The sequence below is a fragment of the Prionailurus viverrinus genome, chromosome B3 (assembly GCF_022837055.1).
Source record: "Prionailurus viverrinus isolate Anna chromosome B3, UM_Priviv_1.0, whole genome shotgun sequence".
NCBI lineage: Eukaryota > Metazoa > Chordata > Mammalia > Carnivora > Felidae > Prionailurus > Prionailurus viverrinus.
In genome coordinates this window covers 100729359-100747592 of record NC_062566.1, presented here as the reverse complement: position 1 = coordinate 100747592, position 18234 = coordinate 100729359, and the positions used below count along the sequence as shown (strand labels likewise).

At 41.2% G+C, this 18234-nt stretch overlaps 1 protein-coding gene across 1 annotated transcript in view; it reads left to right on the top strand.

Annotated features, from left to right (window-relative positions):
- Positions 1–18075, top strand: part of ARMH4 (armadillo like helical domain containing 4) — a 128113-nt gene extending 110038 nt beyond the window's left edge. Inside the window, exons 6-8 of the mRNA XM_047861060.1 lie at positions 8986–9017; positions 15823–15957; positions 16194–18075. Of these exons, the coding sequence (XP_047717016.1) occupies positions 8986–9017; positions 15823–15957; positions 16194–16262 (236 nt within the window). The 3' untranslated portion in view covers positions 16263–18075. The remainder of the gene's footprint in view (positions 1–8985; positions 9018–15822; positions 15958–16193) is intronic.
- Positions 18076–18234: the final 159 nt, after the last annotated feature.

Here is an 18234-nt window from a genome sequence, read left to right as displayed (position 1 = left end):
TTCTGGTGTATCAGTGAGGGTGTTTCTGGATGAGATTAACATTTGAATCAATGGACTGAGTAAAGCAGATCACCCTCCCCAGTGAGGGTGGCCTCATCCAATCAGCTGAAGGCCTGAATAGAGCAAAAAGGCTGACCTTTGAGCAAGGGAGAATTCTTCCTGCCTGACTGATGTCCCCTTCAGGCTGGGACATAGGTTTTTCCTGCCTTCAGACTCATATGGAAATACCAGCTTTTTCTGAATCTTGAGCCTCTAGCTCTTGAACTAGAACTACATCATCAGGTCTCCAAGATCTCTAGCTTGCTGACTCACCATGCTGATCTGATCTTGGGACTTATCAGCCTCCATCACCACACAAGCCAGTTGCTTAATTTCTTATGATAAACTCACTCTTCTATCTATATCTATATCTATATCTATATCTATATCTATATCTATATCTATATCTATATATCTGTATATATATATGTATCTATATCTATCTATCTATCTATCTATCTATCTATCTATCTATCTATCTATTTCTCTTTCTCTGGAGAACCATGTCTAATATACAGTTTATACTCCAGGGTGATCTTAGATCTTATTCACTCTTTGGACTTCTGCTTTCATGAACATTTTAGTGAACCCCAAACCTGGTCATCAGCTTGGATTTCTCCATATCCAAAATCTTAACTGCCAACAGAAACATCCCCAGGGATATTGTGCAGATACTTTAAACTCCACATAGAGTAAAATCGTTATCATGACCCCAGGAATCTGTTCCTGCTTTCTATATTCTTCTTTTTTCATGGTGCTACCATGTACTCTTATCTCATACTCAGTATCTTCAGCATTGCTCATTCTGGGTTTTAACTTTCATCTCAGGATTTCTGCCACCAGGGCTGTTGTTCTCCAATGCAGAGCAACTCTGTACACAGGACTGAGTTGGGAAGATTCTCAGGCTAAGATAGACCTAAGATGGAACTAAGATAGATCTAATTTATTTTCATACAAAGACACACACACACACACACACACACACACACACACACACACACACAAATAGTGGGGGAGAGAAGACATATATACAGAGAGCAACAGTCATATAGACCAACAGACTCAGAGAAGGAGAAAAAAGGGGAAGAAAGAGACAAACCAGAGTGAGAGGCAGAGTTGGAAGGAGACACACATTGAGGCAGAGAGAGGAGGACATTTGTCAGAGAGAGGAGACAAGGAGAAGCAAATAGAGAAAGAGCAAGCCGGAATAACAGATAGGTGAGCTGATACACGTCCCACCCCAATCTGGGTATGCCATTATCTCCAGAAGTTGAAATAGCCCTATCGTGTCCTCTGACATGGCCACACCCCTTCCCAAAGCAACCCACTGGCATACTGAATAGGCATATATTTTAGCCATAAGGGTCTGGGTCCAGATTCCAGCTCAGTCCATTTTTAGCTGTGTGGCTTGCGGCATTTTACTTAAGCTTCATTTTCTTCATTTGTAAAATGGGGGTGATAATACCTACCTTGCAAGCTTTTAGTGAAGTGTCCAACAAATGTTAATTATTAGCTCAGACAAACCCTGGGTCTCCTCTTGCTCCCATCCCTTTCCTCTTTAGTGAAAGGGAATTTATGGGTCTATCTGGGATAAATGTAGCCACTAAAATTTTGTTATTGGAAATAAAGGAAATTACTTTGCAGGCAGTCTGTTAAAAACCAACCATACTTACAATTGATAGGATACGTAGAAATGTTATTTTACCTGCAATTTCTTCATTACTCTCTCCCTCTTCACTTTTTTTCCCACTGGATAAGCTAGGAGAGGGCAAATTGCTCTGCCTTGGATGCTACATACGAGAGAATACTAGTGGACGGGAGGGAGAACCTGCCGTTTTTTTTCTTTAACCAAAGTACAGTTGATACGCAATGTTACGTTAGTTTCAGGCGTACAACATAGTGATTTAAGAAGTCTATACTTTATTCTTATTTTTTTAATTTTAGAGAGAGTAAGTAGGGGAGAGGGGCAGAGGGGGAGAGAGAGAATCTTAAGCAGGCCCCACGCTCAGCACAGAGCCTGACACAGGGCTCGATCCCATGACCCTGCGATCATGACCTGAGCGGAAATCAAGGGTTGGTCGCTCAATGGACTGAGCCACCCAGGTGCCCCTAAATAAAATTTCAAGAAAGAAAACAAACTAGAATCAGTGAGGTTAGAATGGATCTGTAGTTGTGGGCTGAGGAATTATCTGAGTGGAAGGGCCCTAACCTCTTGTGCTCATCTCTGTCAGCAATCCAGCATTAACTTCCATTTGCAAAGGTCTACAGAATTGTCTGGGGCTCTTTTAGCTTAAAAGTAGTAAGAAATTGGAGGGTATTATGCTTAGTGAAATAAGTCAATCAGAGAAAGACAGATAGCATACATTTTCACTCGTGTAGAACTTGAGAAAACTTAACAGAAGACTATGGGGGAAGGGAAGGGGAAAAAATAGTTTCAAACAGAGAGGGAGGTAAACCTATTAGAGACTCTTAAATACAGAGAACAAACTGAAGATTGATGGGAAAGTGGGAGGGGGGAGGGGAAAATGGGTGATGGGTATTGAGGAGGGCACTTGTTGGGATGAGTCCTGGGTGTTAAATGTAAACGGTGAATCACGGGAATCTACCCCCAAAACCAGGAGCACACTGTATGTTAGCCAACTGGACAATACATTGTATTAAAATAATAATAAAAATTAAAAAAAAAGAAATTATAAATAATTTGGAAAATTCTAAATATTGAGGGAATAAAAGAAAATCACCCATAATTCTATAACCCATTGAGGAATTCATTTAACACTTAGATGTACATTATCCCAATTATATACATAATATTTTTATCCACAAACTTGGGCTTATGTTATATATACCCTATTTTTTTCATTTGTAACGTATCAAGTATTTTTCTTTAAATAATTTAAGTTTTTGTGTAATATACTTTTTTGTGTAGATATAACCTAAGGTTTTGTTTTCCTGTGAGTATTTCAACCAATTATCTATGGTTGGCTATTAATGTTGTTTACATGTTATTTTCCACTACAAATAATGTTACAGTAAATAGCATTTAACAAAAATGTTTGTGCATATCACTGATTGTTTAAGATAACTGGAAATTTGGATGAAAAAAATTAAACCTTTAAAAAACTTTTAATATAGGGGCGCCTGGGTGGCGCAGTCAGTTAAGCGTCCGACTTCAGCCAGGTCACGATCTCGCGGTCCGTGAGTTCGAGCCCCGCGTCGGGCTCTGGGCTGATGGCTCAGAGCCTGGAGCCTGTTTCCGATTCTGTGTCTCCCTCTCTCTGTGCCCCTCCCCCGTTCATGCTCTGTCTCTCTCTGTCCCAAAAATAAATAAACGTTGAAAAAAAAATTAAAAAAAAAACTTTTAATATAGATTGCAAATCCCTCCTCACATCTCCAAAAAGTTGTATCAGTTCATACCCCTCTCGTCAGTGTGATGTGTCTCTATTTTAAAAATTGCAGTGTTGATTCTCCTCTTTATAAATCATCTTTTCTTCTTCTGATTTTTTTGTCTTGACTTTGCATTCCCTTATCAATTTTTATTCCTTCAGTTTATTTATTTATTTAGGGAGAGTGTGTGCACACACGTACACAGGAAAGGTGGAGGGAGAGATAGAGAATCTTTTTTTTTTAATGTTTATTTTGAGAGAGAGAGAGAGAGAGAGAAAGAGAGAGAGAGAGAGAGAGAGAGAGATAGAGAGAAGATGAACGGGGAAGGGGTAGAGAGAAAGGGAGAGACAGACAATCCCAAGCAGGCTCCACACTGTCAGTGCAGTGTGGGTTCTAGAGGGGCTTGAACCCACAAACCATGAGATCATGATCTGAGCCCAAATCAAAAGTTGGTTGCTCAACTGACTGACAGGCACCCCATTCCTTCAGTTTTAAAATGTATAAATGCAAAATTTATTTTGACATTGACTCGAACATTTTATTGAAAACAGTTTACAGAATCCTCATGAAAAAAAGTCATACTTATTCAAAAATTCTGAACTCACTTGAAAGCAATATATATTCACCAAAAGAAGGAAGAAATATTTATTAAGCACCTGAGTGCCCAATACCAGGTGAAAGACTCTTGCAGATGCCTGAGAAGCACAAGACATGACCCTCAGGGGTCTCATGATTTTAGGTGGAGAAATACAACCAAGCTTGCATATTTTAAAGAACAGTCTTTCTCAACCTTTTTAGACCCATGCCTCCCCGAATACTGTCTCATTATCTTCTATGTATCACCGACCCCAGTAGCCAAGAACATTTGACCAAGCTTTCTTTTTGTAGTTTGTGTCATAAAGAACCAGATCCATTGAATGTGCTCTTTCAAACTCCCTGTATGCAGACACATGTCCTGTTGTGATGTGCCTTCCCTCCCCCAGTGGAGAACTGCTGCCTTAGAGAATTATACAAAGCAGGACTCTGTGAAATTTACACTAAGAACCTGATATAGAGACAGTTTACTAGTGAGACCTGGCTTGGTAAGGCGTAAGTTAAACTGTTTCTCTTGACAGCGAACTTCCTATAGTTTAAAAGTCTGTTGGTGCACCAGACCCTGGCTTGATCTGTGCCTCCTTTTCCTCTTCTCCGAGCTGCCCTTACTCTGCCATCCACAGGTAGTCCCATGGCCCTTTTCACCCCTTCCACGAGGTGCTCACTCTTTCCTTTTTCTACCTCGCTCTTATTTTGCTCTTTATATAATATCCAGCCCATTCCCTGATTCCAAGTGTCTCGCTTCAGAGTTGGCACTCTGCCTTGGTCCCAGTAATTGGCTTTCCTGCTCTGTGCCTTACCTCTCCATCCCTGCACTGTTACTTGTCATTCACTTCTCATAGACCTGATGGTTTGCTCCTTTCCTCACTGGAGTTAGCCAACCCCGCCTCCCCCCCCCCCCCCCCCACCAACCCCATGCCTTTTACTGACCCCAGTGTAGAGCGCAGTGCCTGGCCAACACAATGTGCATAATAAATATTTGCTGAATGAATAAATGAATTGGAAGCATTCTCATGCTTGAATTTAATTTTATGTTGAGACATGTGGAAATAGTCATGTTTCATTTGTCTTTCTCCCCTCCTGCCCCAGTTTTCTTATTTTTGTTTTATTACTTCTCTACACCAGGTGCTGTACTAGACATGGGGCACTTGTTATTTCTAATCTTCACAACAGTCCTGCCAGACAGGGGTTACCATTGTCATTCTACATATGAGGAAACTGAGGGTCCAGGAGGTTCATTAATTTCTCCAGAGTCACTCAGTGAATCAGTGGTTGACTTCACTTCTCCATGGAACCACTAACTCTTAGTCCCATTCCTGGGGTTCCTGCCCTTTCTTCTTTTGGCCCTCCCATGACTGATCAAATCCTGATTGTGCACCACTGTCTTTGCCAGAATCCTGCTTGAGACAGAAGGAGTGAGGAGGGAAGGGTAAACCCAAGAGGTCTTGCCAAGATCTTGATGTGAGGGATTGAAGCCAGGGACTGAAGGAGATAGAAGAACCCAGGGTATCTCCACATTTTCAGCCTGAGCGAGCAGAAGAGTGGTGGTGTCCCCAAAATAAATGGGTAGCTAAGAAGTCTTACTCCTTGAGGTTGTTAAGTCAGATAGTGGTTGGAATTTCAGTGACTCTTAACTCCCTGGTTAACCATGAACAAGTCTCTTAGCTTCTTTGAGTCTCTGTTTCCTCATCTTTTCCCTGAGCATAATCTTACCTGAATCTCATGTTTGATATTGGTTTGCTGATCAAATGATGCACTAGATCTGAACCTGCTCGGTAAGGGGTCGGGCCATGTGCGTGTGTCAGCTGGCATCATTACTGTCAGATATGTTATTACTAGAGTCAGACAGTAAATGGAGACACCGACTTCTTGGGTAAAAGCGTGTCTGTATCAGGGGTCAGCAAACTGACCAGTCTAGCCTGTTACCCTATGAGCATTTTTTTATCACCTTTTTAAAAAATGATTTTTGTGTCACTTATGAGCAAAGAAAATCTTTTACATTTTATTTTATTTTATTTTTATTTTTTATTTTTTTTAAATTTTTTAATTTATTTTTGAGACAGAGAGAGACAGAGCATGAGTAGGGAGGGGCAGAGAGAGAGGGAGACACAGAATCCGAAGCAGGCTCCAGGCTCTGAGCTGTCAGCACAGAGCCCGACGCGGGGCTCGAACTCACAGACTATGAGATCATGACCTGAGCTGAAGTCGGATGCTTAACTGACTGAGCCACCCAGGTGCCCCTTTTGCATTTTAATATGGTTGAAAAAATCAAAAGAAAGATATTTGTGACCTATGAAAATTACATGAAATTCAAAGGTCAGTGTCCACAAATAACATTTATTGGAATATAGCCAAACTCATTTATTTATGTACCATCTATGACTGCTTTTACACGGCCACAGCAGAGTTGAGTAGTTGCAGCCGAGATTGTATGGCCTGCAAAGCCTAAAATATTTACTATTTGGTTCTTTACAAGAAAACTTTGCCAATCCCTTGTCTATACTTTTTGGCAGCCGTTTCTAGGCCTGCCACTCTGTGTCTTTCCTTCCTATGTGTTGAAGCTCCTGGAGAGGAAAGGAAATCTAAGGAAATCTTGAAAGGTTTTATTTATCTGTTTACTAATTTCTTTGATAATATTTGTCTTCTTTTCTCCTTTTTGATGATTTTAAAAAAGAATTTTTATTCAGAGCTGAAATATTATTATAACTTTAAAAGGCAGTAAGGATGGGGGACCCTGGGTGGCTCAGTGGGTTGAGCATCTGACTCTTGATTTCGGCTCAGGTCATGATCTCGCTGTGGTGGCTCTGAGGCCCTTTGGACTCTGTGCTGAGCAGAGCCTGCTTGGGATTCTCTCTCTGCCCCTCCCCTGCCTGCACTTGGCGTGTGTGCTCTCTATCTCTCTCTCAAAGTAAACAATAAAATAAAGTTTAAAAATAGGCAGTTTGGGGCGCCTGGGTGGCGCAGTCGGTTAAGCGTCCGACTTCAGCCAGGTCACGATCTTGCGGTCCAGGAGTTCGAGCCCCGCGTCAGGCTCTGGGCTGATGGCTCAGAGCCTGGAGCCTGTTTCCGATTCTGTGTCTCCCTCTCTCTCTGCCCCTCCCCTGTTCATGCTCTGTCTCTCTCTGTCCCAAAAATAAATAAACGTTGAAAAAAAATTTAAAAAAAAATAAAAATAGGCAGTTAAGGGTGAAGAACCCCATTGCTAACTTCAGACTATCCTTAACATGGCCATTCTAACACATGCCTTCATTTTGAGTGATGCCTCCTTCTCTTCTCAGCATGTGTACTTCCAAATGGTTGTAGTAGTGGTCTACTAACATTTCCTGCTTGATGTAGTCCTTTTCAGTGGCTTTTATGACTGTTACTTGATTATTGCCTTTTACTTACTTCCTTACTATCTATCTATCTATCTATCTATCTATCTATCTATCTATCTATCTATCTATCTATTTAAGAGAGCATGCACCAGTGAGGGAGAAGGGCAGAAGGAATGAGAGAGAGAGAATCCTAAGGAGACTCCACGCAGAGCCTGATGCTGGACTTGCTTCCATGACCCTGGGATCATGACCTGAGCTGAAATCAAGAGTCTGTTGCTCAACTGACTGAGCCACTGAGACACCCCCCCTTTTTTTTTAGATTGTTGCTTTTATTTTTTTTTTTTTTACAGTCGTTATGTTATTGTGGAGTGGTACTATCTGCAAGCTATGTATGCTTCAGAAATACTTCCTGTTCTTGCCTTTGGTGAAAATTTCCTTCTTCAGCTGTGAATGCAAATGCTTCTCTCTGGAGCCAGTGCCGAGCAGCCCTAGCCTGCCCAATGCCCCTTCCTACCTTACTTGGACATTGATTCAAGTGCAGAATACCCATTGAGCTTAAAAACTGAGAGATGTGAGGAATAAAGTAAAAGAGAAGATGTCAGATGAGACACAAATTTGATATTTTGTTTTATTTATTTGGTAGTGCATGGGTCAAGGATGAACTTGATATTATAAAGATGATTTCTTGTATCCTTCCCCAGACCTCCCTCTAAAGCATTCGATAGTAATGGCCACCTGGGTGGCTCAGTTGCTTTAGTGTCCAACTTTGGCTCAGGTCATGATTTCACAATTCGTGGGTTCAAGCCCTGCCTCAGGCTCTATGCTGACAGCTCGGAGCCTGGAGCCTGTTTTAGATTCTGTGTCTCCTCTCTTTACCCTACCCCACTCACACACACACTGTCTCTCTCTCTCAAAAATAAATAAACATGGGGCGCCTGGGTGGCTCAGTGGTTGAGCATCTGACTTCGGCTCAGGTCATGATCTCGCAGTTTGTGAGTTCGAGCCCCGCATCGGGCTCTGTGCAGACAGCTCAGAGCCTGGAGCCTGCTTCAGGTTCTGTCTCCCTCTCTCTCTGCCCCATCCCTGCTCATGCTCTGTCTCTCTCTGTCTCTCAAAAATGAATAAACGTTAAAAAAAATTTAAAAAAAACATTAAAAAATAAGAAAAAATAGTAATAAAAATATATTTAACAAACAAAAATACTCTCTGTTCATCTAGTGATGATATGAAGGATATGGTTATGCTCTCTGTTGCTTTTTAAATTTTATTTTAGAGACAGAGAGCATGAGGTGGGGAGAGGGGCAGAGGGAGATAGAGAGAATCTTAAGCAGGTTCCATGCTCATCCCCAGAGCCTGACATGGGGCTCAATCCCATGACCCTGGGATCATGACCTGAGTGGAAATCAAGAATCGGATGCTCAACTGACTGAGCCACTCAGGTGCCCCCCTGTTGCAGTTTTAAATAAATGAGAATCAAAACAAGACTATTACTGTCATGTTAATACTGTTGACTCTTTCATAGTATTTCATATAATGAAACCAGTGCATCAAATTAATTCAATACCATGAAATATAAGTTATCAAATTAACTTAACGAAATATAAGTAAAAAGATGGCTATTTACATTTTATTCTCTTATTTTCCCTAGTGAGAAGCTGGATGGAAAAACTAAAAGACAAGGTAAGAGAAGTATTTTCTTTCTTCAGATTTATCTTAAAGGGCACGGCTTTGTCAAATAAAAGATCTCCAGAGTAACTGAGCTTTAATTCATCATTCTGATTCTGGGGACCTACTCAGAGATGCAAGGTCACTTCCAGGTGGCCAGCAAGAAGGAAGACCCTCCTTTTAATTTCCTTCTTGTATAGTGCAGGGGACACCTTATTCTTTGGAGCACCATTCCTTCTTATGAAGGCATCCTGTCGTATGCTCAGCTGAAAAATATCCTTGATATATCAAGGTGGAGTTTCTTCTAGGAATCAGGAGTGTAATCCCATTGTATTTAGCATTTCTTGTCCCAGTGCAAGGCTTTTGTAAGCCTGATCCTCCTGCATAAGGAAGAAAAACCTTGGATTTTTGAAAAACATTTTATTATTATTTTTTTAAAAGTTTTTTATTTTTTATTTTTGACGGGGTGGAGGGGCAAGAGAAAGGGAGACAGAGGATCCAAAGCAGGTTCTGCTCTGACAGACGAGAGCCTGATGCGGGGCTCTAACTCAAGAACACGAGATCATGACCTGAGCTGAAGTCCGATGCTTAACTGACTGAGTCATCCAGGTGCCCCAAAATTGTGTGATTATATTAATTCTCCTCATTATTATCTTTGTGCTTCTCAGTAAAATTTAGCATGGATGGTTTTTGAGAATGAGGCTATTATTATTCATAGGTATTAAAAGTGATATTGAAAATTTTAAGCATATTGAGGTTACCGGAGGCCATTTTCATATCTGTAACGGGTCCAGTTGTCTAAGGGAGGTAGGATCAGATGGACCGAGTAGGATTTAGGGGGAAAAAAGCTCAAAGGTTAAGAACTGAACACATTAGTAGGGCTTCTTGTTTTTTTTTTTTTTTCAGGAGAAAATATGATGCAATGAAAAGGAAATAGGCTTTGGTAGATGAATTTAGGAATCCATATATCATTGTTTCTATAGAAAATATCCTTCTGAGTAAAAAAAAAATGCACAAAAAACCCTTAAGAGAATACATTTTTGCATGCAGTCAGTTTTGAAGTTAGATATTGCAAAATTTCTTACCTGTATCTATAGATAGCTTTGCCATAATTTTTAAAAATCTGTGCAGTTTTATAGAAAGGCTGTATTTTCTATTTCTGTAGACCCTTCTTATCTCAAAGGCTTGGCACCTTCTCTTTACTCATTTTCACCAAGAGAAATAATTTTATGTGTGATCCTTAGTTTTCTGGATTGAGTTTTTCCAGCCCTCTCTCTATTTTCTTCTGTAGTGTTTTTTCAGTATGTCTTAATTAAAAAAAAAAAAAGAAAAATAATTGATATTCTAACCATGTTTGGCTTATTTGAGGTCCTGTTTCTTTATATTTTGACCCTCTTTTGGAGGTACTCACTGTAATCTTTCCCATATCCCCCCTTCCTCTGTGAGTGAAATATTATACACTTACCTGCAATGTGCATTCATATGTGCATACACATATGTGTGTATATGTATCTTTCTCTCTTTCCCTTCCTTTCTCCCTCACTTCCCCTCTTCACCTATCTAGCTAGCTAGTTAGCTATCATCTATAAAAGTCTCGTGAGTTATTATCTTCAGAAACTGTTTGGTATAACTATTGCCTCTGATGAAAGTCACAGAATCCCTTAAACCTGAAAACTAAATACTTATTTGACTGGCTCTTTGGCCCACCAGGACGTTTTCCCAGTTTTGCTTTATTTAATTTTACCCAATATTGGTATTTCTGCTAGTTGGTTTGGCTCCAGAAAGAATAGTGCTCTAAAAAGTTCTGAATTATTCCTTTTGTTGTTATTATTTTGGATTTCTATATTAGTTAGGATTAAGATCAGCTATGAGTGACAGAGAACCCCACTGACAATGGCTTAACCAAGACGAATTTTGTCTCTTGTTTATGAATCTGGAGGTAGCAGTCAGGGGTTAATGGGAAGCAACACTGTGACAAGGGCTCAAGCTCCTTGTATTTGATGCTCCACTATCTGTGGACATTCATTCCCAAGGTCACCTCATGGTCCTGGATGGCAGTTCCAACTTCAGTAGCTCTATTCTAGCCAGAGGAAGGAGGAAAAGGGAATGCTAAGGTACCTCCTCCCTCTTAAAAGGGAGGATGGAGGCACTCTCATTCTTTTTTTTTTTTTAATTTTTTTTTTCAACATTTATTTATTTTTGGGACAGAGAGAGACAGAGCATGAATGGGGGAGGGGCAGAGAGAGAGGGAGACACAGAATCGGAAACAGGCTCTAGGCTCTGAGCCATCAGCCCAGAGCCTGACGCGGGGCTCGAACTCCCGGACCGCGAGATCGTGACCTGGCTGAAGTCGGACGCTTAACTGACTACGCCACCCAGGCGCCCCGGAGGCACTCTCATTCTTAAAATGTGGGGGATAAAGGCTGTGCTCCCCTCTTAAAGATCATGGCCTGGAAGTTGCACCTGCCACTAATGTATTATCTTCTCTCTCTCTCTTTTTTTAAATTTTTAAATCTTTATTTTTGAGAGAGAGAGAGAGAGAGAGAGAGAGAGAGAGAGAGCAAGTTGGGGGGCGGTGGGGAGGAACAGAGAGAGAGGGAGACACAGAATCCAAAGCAGGCTCCAGGCTCCGAGCTGTCAACACAGAGCCTGACGTGGGGCTTGAACCTGTGAGCCCTGAGATCATGACCTGAGCCAAAATCAGATGCTTAACCGACTGAGCCACCCAGGTGCCCCAAATTTATTATCTTCTTAGTGAGAGTTATCACATGGTCATAGCCAGCTAAAGCTGCACAGAAGGCAGGGAGAAGTGATTGTTGCCCAGCCTAAATGGGAGGTTCTGTTGCTCTGAAAGAAGAGGTGAATGAGTATTGAGGGACAGTCCCTATGCTCATTCCATCGTTGCCTTCTTTCTGGTTATATGTCCAAGTTAGTGATGGTTGTTAGGCAAATCTTAACTTGGCTGTATATCTTTTCAGCATCTAAATGTTTCTCAGAATTGGAGAGGCATGACAATTGTAATGGTATAATAAAGACCAGCTCTGTTGTTGTGTCATCAAGGTCATTCTATTTCTTTTAGCTTTGGGAAGTAATCTGGAAAGTGGATGACCCAGAGTATACTGCATAACACTGATTCTCACTGGCCCCACAGTGTCAGCATCACCTGGGAGCTCACTAGAAATGCAATTCTTGGGCCCCACCCTACACACACTGAGTCAGAAACTCTGGGAACAGGGCCCAACAATCTGTTTTAACACGTCTTGCAGGTGATTCTGGTACATGCTGAAGTTTGAGAACCACCATTGCAAAGCAATATCAGGGCGCTATCGTAATTCAGCAGATTTTAGGCAGTATAGCATATCATTTGTTTTTCTTATACCTTTCTTGAAAACAGATGTTTCTGAATAACTACGTTGTCCTAATACTTTCTCATGAAAGTATTTCTCTTTTTCCTTTCTCATGAACAAAGCAAAACAAAACAAAGTAAACAAAACCAAAACAAACACACACTAAAAACAACTATGACTAGTAATAATTTTAAAAGTGTAAAACTTACTCTTTATTTGGAGCTATTTTCAAGTTTACAAAAAAGATACAAGAGTAAATACAAAGAATGCCCCTTTAACTTTTACCCAGATGCACTTGTTTTTAATATTTTATCTCATTTGCTGGTCTGTCTCCCCATTTCTGTCTCTTTCTCTGAACCATTTGAGGAAGAGTTGCATATACTATAGTGCTTTGACCCCAAATACTTTAGTGTGTATTTTCTACACACTAGAGTGGGAATATTCTGTTAGCAAACATAGTACAGTTATCAGCTTGAGTATATTTAATATTAATACAGTACTTTTTATCAAATCTGGCATCAGTTTTTTCAACAGACTCAAAATACTTTTCTTTTTTTTTTAAATGTTTATTTATTTTTGAGAGAGAGGGAGAGCACAAGCAGGAAAGAGGCAGAGAGAGAGACACACATGGAATTGGAAGCAGACTCCAGGCTCTGAGCAGTCAGCACAGAGCCTGACGCGGGGCTCAAACCCATGAGCTGTGAGATCATGACCTGAGCTGAAGTTGCTTAACCGACTAAGCCACCCAGGCACCCTTCAGAATACCTTTCTAAAAGTATTTTTTCTTCTCTAGTAGAGGACCCAGTCTAGGATCATGCAGCACATCTGATTTCCATGATTTGTTAGTTTCCTATAGTCTGGAACATTTTTTATAGCCATCTTTTGTCTTTCACGACACTGATGTTTAAAAGAATATAGACCTTTTTTTTTTAATGTTTATTTATTTATTTTTGAGAGAGAGAGTGTGAGCCGGGGAGGGGTAGAGAGAGAGAGAGGAAGACAGGAATCTGAAGCAGGCTCTGCGCTGTCCATGCAGATGCGGGGCTCGAACCCACGAACTGTGAGATAATGACCTGAGCAGAAATCAAGAGCTGGACGCTTAACCGATTGAGCTGCCCAGGTGCCCCAAAAGAATATAGACATCTTTAAAACAATATCACAGGGGCGCCTGGGTGGCTTCTAAGCGGCCAACTTCAGCTCAGGTAATGATCTCATGTCCGTGAGTTCGAGCCCCGCGTCGGGCTCTGTGCTGACAGCTCAGAGCCTGGAGCCTGTTTCAGATTCTGTGTCTCCCTCTCTCTCTGCCCCTCCCCTGGTTCATGCTCTGTCTCTCTCTGTCTCAAAAATAAATAAACGTTAAAAAAAATATATCACAGTCTTCATTTTAGGTTTATTGGGTGTTTTCTCATGATTAAACTCAATTTATGCATTCTCAGCTGGAATATACGCAGGTGCAGCCGTGTCCTTCTTAGGGTGTTACATGCGGAGGTTCATGTACATACAGTGCTTTTGAACAAATAAGAGGTAAGGGGCAGGATTTAGAACTTAAAAAATATGTACATGTTTCTTACTTGTTTTCATTTGTGCAGGAAACAAGTCATGGGTGATTTAAGAAGAGCTTCTTCTCCGTTAGTCAGTTTTTTTTTTTTTTAATTTTTTTTTCAACGTTTATTTATTTTTGGGACAGAGAGAGACAGAGCATGAACGGGGGAGGGGCAGAGAGAGAGGGAGACACAGAATCGGAAACAGGCTCCAGGCTCTGAGCCATCAGCCCAGAGCCCGACGCGGGGCTCGAACTCACGGACCGCGAGATCGTGACCTGGCTGAAGTCGGACGCTTAACCGACTGCGCCACCCAGGCGCCCCGGGAATGGTGGTTTTAAAACAATATACTCACACTTCTTGTGAGAGTAACAAAACTTTGCTCTTGTCCGGTGTTTTCCCACATGGAAAATTACAGTTTTTATAAGCCTTAAGTAGATCTAGAAGAACTTTAGAAAAAGTTTGGGTTTCTGCAAAGCATATTAATTTGTTGAAAAGTGACTGGGCATTGTTTCTTGGGGAAAAACACTTAGTATGCTGATGAACAATGCTATTGTTCTCAAATTAATGGAAAAATTTCCATATTCTGCTCTAACACAAGAGTCTGGAAAACAGAACCAGTGGTTGAGCCGGCTGTGTGCAGGAGGGAGCTGAGTTTTATAAGGTCGTGTGTATTCCTTTGATTTACTTTTGGAAATGTTGGGAAAGCTTCACAGTCTGCATACTTCAGCACTTTTTAGAAAACTTGTATTCTCTGTCCCTCTCTGATTTTGTCTCATTCTGAAAGGTACTAGAAATAGTTTGAGCTATAATAGAAATTTTAGAAATAGTCAAATAAATGAACAGACTCATGGGTCCCCCCCCGCCCCAAATAATGCCTATCTCAAGTTCAAAAATTTAAGTTTTTTTTTCGTATTCTGTCTGGGTGGGCCGCTAGAAGGGGCCTTCTTGGAAGGCAAACCAGTATCCTGTTTTTCTATGAAAGCACTCTAGGTAGGTTACATAATGCTTATTAGGCCAATACATATTGACCAAAATGCAGGGAGCGCCTTTAGTATGATGGCCTTACCCTGAGCTTGGGAAGATCCTCAGCTACTCACCCAAGCCCAGGGATGTGTGAACATCACGCTGCTCTCTTATGAGCAACTTATTCGTAGTGACACCTCGGGGACATTGGAGACACTTCAGATACCAGATACCTCCAGGCTCTTTAGAACGTGTCAGTGTTGTTGGCAGTGATCTTTGTACCCTGCTCTGCCACTTTCTTTCTTTGAGTCTGGAGATGCTCAGAATTTCCTCTCAAGCCCCAACTTTGGTCTTGTCCCCTGGCAGATTTTTCCTTTCATATGAATCCCACTTTACGCGCATGCCCTCTCCTCTCCTTGTCTTTCCTGTCTGCGCCCCAACATCTGGCGTCCTCCGTCTTCCCTCTTGTACTGTAATGCAGCTGAGATTGTGAGAGAGAAGACCACCAAGGTTGAGGCCCTCCCTTTGCCCCCCAAGAAGCACAATATTCCAGCGGGCACTTCAGCCCCCTTGGAGCTTGTCTCAGGCTGATATTTCCAATTTATAGCATTTTAATAGTCCTGGCGTTCTTAGAAGCTTACTTCATCCATCTCTAATACAAATTATATTTCTGCCACCAAAACCTGATGTTGATTAATGTTCATAAGGACATGGCTGGTGCTGCCACTAGGTCTGGGTGATTTATTTCAATACTTCTACTAAATACTTGAACTCTCCAAAAATAATCCTACCTTTCTCTCTGTTGCCTTCTCCCTAAAAATACCTTTATTCTAGGTGCTATTTTATAGCAAGGCAGGTGGGAGAATTCCAGGTGTTGTTTAAGAACCTGGTGCCATCCAGCAAAAATGAGAAACCCAGGGCAGTGGTCCATTCAGCATCCTGATGCATGTTTCCTTTCCTGTGCAGGCTGGCTACATGTCTGGGATGCTGGTTCCTGTAGGGGTTGGGATAGCTGGAGCCTTGTTCATCTTGGGAGCACTGTACAGCATTAAGGTTATGAATCGGCGAAGGAGAAACGGCTTCAAAAGGCATAAAAGAAAGGTATGGAACCAACAAGAGCAAAACCTAATCAGTTGCAGAACATTCTTCGCTTTTCTAATTTGCTTAATAAAGCACATGGGGCTTAATGATGCATGAATGGTATTGACATGCCCAGTGGTTTGGATTAGCTGCGGCAGCTGCTGCTTCGTGTGTTAGTGTGTCTTTTAAAGGGGCCTGTTTCTCAGTTTTGCTCTGCAGCAGAAAGGGTTTAATGCTTTTCTGTTTTCTTTCTCCAGCAGAGAGAATTCAACAGCATGCAAGATCGAGTAATGCTCTTAGCCGACAGCTCTGAAGATGAATTTTGAATTGGATGGGAGTTTAATTGGGATATTCGACTGTGTTATCATTTTATTTTTTATTTCGGGGCAAAAAAAAGAACAGCATCCTGCAACATCACTACGGTCAGGCCATCAGTCTTACTATCTTCTGGGCAGTAGATTTTTCTTGTACTGAGCTGAAAAGGCATGCTGTATACTTAATGTAATAGTCAGTGTTTGTTTTTCTTCTGTAGTGAATTTCCCACAACCGTAGGCTACAACTCATCAATATGCAGCGTTCATGTCGCTCACCAGGAGTTGCTAGGTAAATAATTTGTATTTTTCCAAAGGGCCTTTGCCTTGGTTTACCCGCACTAAGTATAACGATTATTGCTGCCAAGGTATGTTGGCTCTGAAATAGAAATCTTAACAAAGAATAACTTGTGATGACTGCATTCTGCCTACTTGAAGCTATAGGCTTCTGGGCCACAGTACATCCTACATTTGCATCAAGACTAGCAGCAAGTTAGAATGAAATCTTTTTGTTGTTGTCAGGAAGATCTCTCGACACATTAGGATTGTGTCTAGATTTGTATGTACCTTGCATTATATACTCCAGTCTCCCAGTTTTATTATTTTTCATCTTCTGTTTTTATTCTCATTCTTGGCAGGAAAAAAAAAGCACCAGAAATAATACATTAAGTTGACTCTCAGTCTTAATGCAAACTTGTTTTCTTAAAGAGTGCGATTGAGCCCAACAGACCTATCAGTAGATTCTTACACGTCTTTCATTAAGAGATGTTCTCTTTTGTGTGTCATTTGACTTTGCAAGAAGAAATGAGGAAGAAATCAGGACGAAAATGAGGGTTGGTAAGCTCTCAGAGCATTTATCTCTGCCATTTGGCTCTGTGCTTGTGTGGCCACTATTGTGAATTATTCAGAGTGCTGCTTTTCTACTTCTGGGGTCCTGGCCACGCAATGATTGGGCCAGCACTGGTTCTTGCTTGGCTTTATTAGACAACAGACATCCTGTGGTGGATGCAGGCTCATTGGCCAGAGTCCTGGCACATGATGGAGCTTATGAAAACCCAGCCTCTCTCAGGGCATCCTCTTCCGGGGATGTTGCCCTATGTTAGATCATTTCTCATTTCTTTTGCAATGTAATTCCTTGCCCTATCTTTTGGATCTGGGTATTCGGGACTTCTTGAAGTCAAGTTTTTAGGGATAGACTTGGCTCGTTTGCATGGGGGAATAAAGGTTACCACTAACACTGTCCTTAGTGCCTGACACATAGAGAATCTGTTCACGTTTGTTGGAGCTTGCTGTGCCGCATTCGAGGCAAGTTGCAGTTATTCCTCACAGCTACTGTATGACGTAGGACATATGTTATGACTTAGGACGTATGTTTTTATTCTCCCCGTTGATTAAAGACAGAACTGAAGCAGAGAAATGAAATGATCATCCAAAATTATGCCCAGGAACAATCAGGACAAGAGCCCACTTGGACTCAAAACTGTGCACCCCTCTCATCAATTCAGTGCCTTTCCACATACTTTGCAGGAAGCAGTGACATTTCAGAGTCCTTTAAAACCAGAAGTCCTTTAAAACAGGAAGCAGTGATGTTTCAGAGTCCTTTAAAAACCAAGATTCTAAGGAAATACAGGAGACCCTTGAACAACATGGGATTGAACTGCACGGGTCCACTTATACGTGGATTTTTCAATACAGTACTATAAATGTATTTTCTTTTTCTTATGATTTTCTTAACATTTTATTTTCTATAGCTTACTGATTGTAAGAACACAGTATGTAAAGCATATAATATGCAAATTATATGTTAGTTAGCTGTTTATGTTATCACTAAGGCTTCTCATCAATAGTAGGCTGTTAGTAAGGTTTTTGGGGAGTCAAAAGTTATACTTAGATTTTCCTTTAAAAACATTTTTTAATGTTTAATTTTGAGAGAGAGAAACAGAAAGCAAGTGGGGGAGGGGCAGAGAGAAGGGAGAGAGAATCACAA